Source organism: Apis dorsata, unplaced genomic scaffold (genome assembly GCF_000469605.1).
Source record: "Apis dorsata unplaced genomic scaffold, Apis dorsata 1.3 scaffold_50, whole genome shotgun sequence".
NCBI classification, from domain to species: domain Eukaryota; kingdom Metazoa; phylum Arthropoda; class Insecta; order Hymenoptera; family Apidae; genus Apis; species Apis dorsata.
This window is the reverse complement of record NW_006263351.1, coordinates 2273585-2275237: the sequence shown is the minus strand read 5'-3', so window position 1 is coordinate 2275237 and position 1653 is coordinate 2273585. Positions and strand designations below refer to the sequence as shown.

The following is a 1653-nucleotide window of genomic DNA, read 5'->3' as shown; positions in this document are numbered from 1 at the left end:
ATATATGTAATAAAAAAAATATAATATAAATAATTTAAATAAAATTTTAATACTTAAATAATAATATTTAATAAATATATATAAATAAATAAATATTATAAATAAATTATAAACAAATGAATTTTATATAAAAATATTTTATTTTTATATTACAATCTTGAATTATAATTTTAAATTATCATATTTCAGCATTACATTTAGTAGAGATTCGGAATTCTTATGTGCTTCTAGTGATAAAGGAACAGTACACATATTTGCATTAAAAGACACACAATTAAATCGCAGATCCACGTATGTAAATATAGTATAAATTTTTATAAATTCTAATGATTAATGATTGATTTATTCATAGTTTTTCAAAAATGGGATTTTTGGGAAATTACGTTGAAAGTCAATGGGCATTGGCTACATTCACAGTACCACCAGAATGTGCTTGCGTATGTGCATTTGGTACAAGAAGTTCTGTCATAGGTATAAAAAAATATATCTATTATTATATTAAAATTATTTATAATAATGTATTTGATTCTAATTTTTTATTTTATTTATTTTTAGCAATTTGTATGGATGGAACATTTCATAAATATGTTTTTACTGCCGATGGAAATTGTAACCGTGAAGCATTTGATGTCTTCCTAGATGTTTGTGATCATGATGACTTTTAACATGAACTGTATATTACATTTAGAACATGTTTTAGAATATCTGTAGGAAAGTTTCCAGTCATTTTAAATAAGAAACTTCTTGCTGCAATATCTGTATTGTAAATAATTAGGAAAATAATTATAAGAAGAGTACAAGTCACTACATTTATTGATTTCTCAATAACATATTGAATGTTCTTCAGTCTATTTTATATACATTAACATTTTAGTAACATATGTTTAAGACATAATAAAAATTAATTTTATATCTTTAACTTGTTTTTTCTTAGTAAAAATTGTAGCTCTGCAAATATACATATTCTTATTTATATTTCTTTGCTATTTTTGTAAGTTTTACTATGGGATTGTGCCACTTGTTCTCGAATTCTTTCTGGAATTTTTATTTTATATATAAAAAATAAAAATATATTTTTATAATTAATAAACAAAATTTTATACATACTATATGGCTCTGGATTAATCATAGGACTTATCATTGTAAAATAACAAAATATTCCTATAGTTCCTACAAATGTACCTATAAATGCTGCATATCTCCATCCTGTTAATCGCTAAAAAATAAATTGATTAAAATTTATCTTTCATTTCATACTTACGAATCGCAATTTGCATTAAGAATAATTTGCATTTTATTTACAATAAGAATAAAATATTATTCATGTTTATTATTTTTATATTGTAAAAATAACCAAGATGTTATTAGATTATATTCAATTTAAACAAATTATATCTTATTTTTTATAATGTTATTTTCTAAATAAATGTTTTCTAAATAATGTTATTTTCTAACATAAATGGCAAAATTAAAATATTTAATTCAAAATTTTTTCAAAAGAAATTTAATGATAAATACCATTATTTTTTTTACAATAGCTTCAAATTATATTACATTAATACGCCACTAGATGGCTAGATTAAATATTCCTTTCTCACTAGTGGTCGAAAATTTATTAATTTCTTTATATATGAGAAATAAAAATTTAACAGC

The 1653-nt window shown here is 20.8% G+C and overlaps 2 protein-coding genes across 3 annotated transcripts in view; one reads left to right on the top strand and one right to left on the bottom strand.

Annotated features, from left to right (window-relative positions):
* LOC102671297 (WD repeat domain phosphoinositide-interacting protein 4-like) overlaps positions 1 to 919 on the top strand; it is a 3341-nt gene extending 2422 nt beyond the window's left edge. For both annotated transcript variants that reach the window (XM_006608930.2, XM_006608929.2), the window contains exons 5-7: positions 190 to 291; positions 353 to 471; positions 556 to 919. In XM_006608930.2, coding sequence (XP_006608993.1) covers positions 190 to 291; positions 353 to 471; positions 556 to 665 — 331 coding nt within the window. In that variant the 3' untranslated portion in view covers positions 666 to 919. The remainder of the gene's footprint in view (positions 1 to 189; positions 292 to 352; positions 472 to 555) is intronic.
* Positions 796 to 1609, bottom strand: LOC102671645. The gene is made up of 3 exons (XM_006608931.2): positions 1519 to 1609; positions 1108 to 1216; positions 796 to 1035 (listed from the first exon to the last, which is right to left on the bottom strand). Exons 1-3 carry the CDS (start codon positions 1519 to 1521, stop codon positions 971 to 973), a joined length of 177 nt encoding a protein of 58 aa, XP_006608994.1. The 5' UTR covers positions 1522 to 1609; the 3' UTR covers positions 796 to 970.
* Between the last annotated feature and the right edge of the window lie 44 nt (positions 1610 to 1653).

Excerpts from the sequence above, each read along its gene's own strand:
- LOC102671645 (XM_006608931.2), bottom strand. Across the intron at positions 1,036-1,107 it reads GATTAATCCAGAGCCATATA|AAAGAATTCGAGAACAAGTG; the intron begins GTATGTATAAAA and ends TAAAAATTCCAG.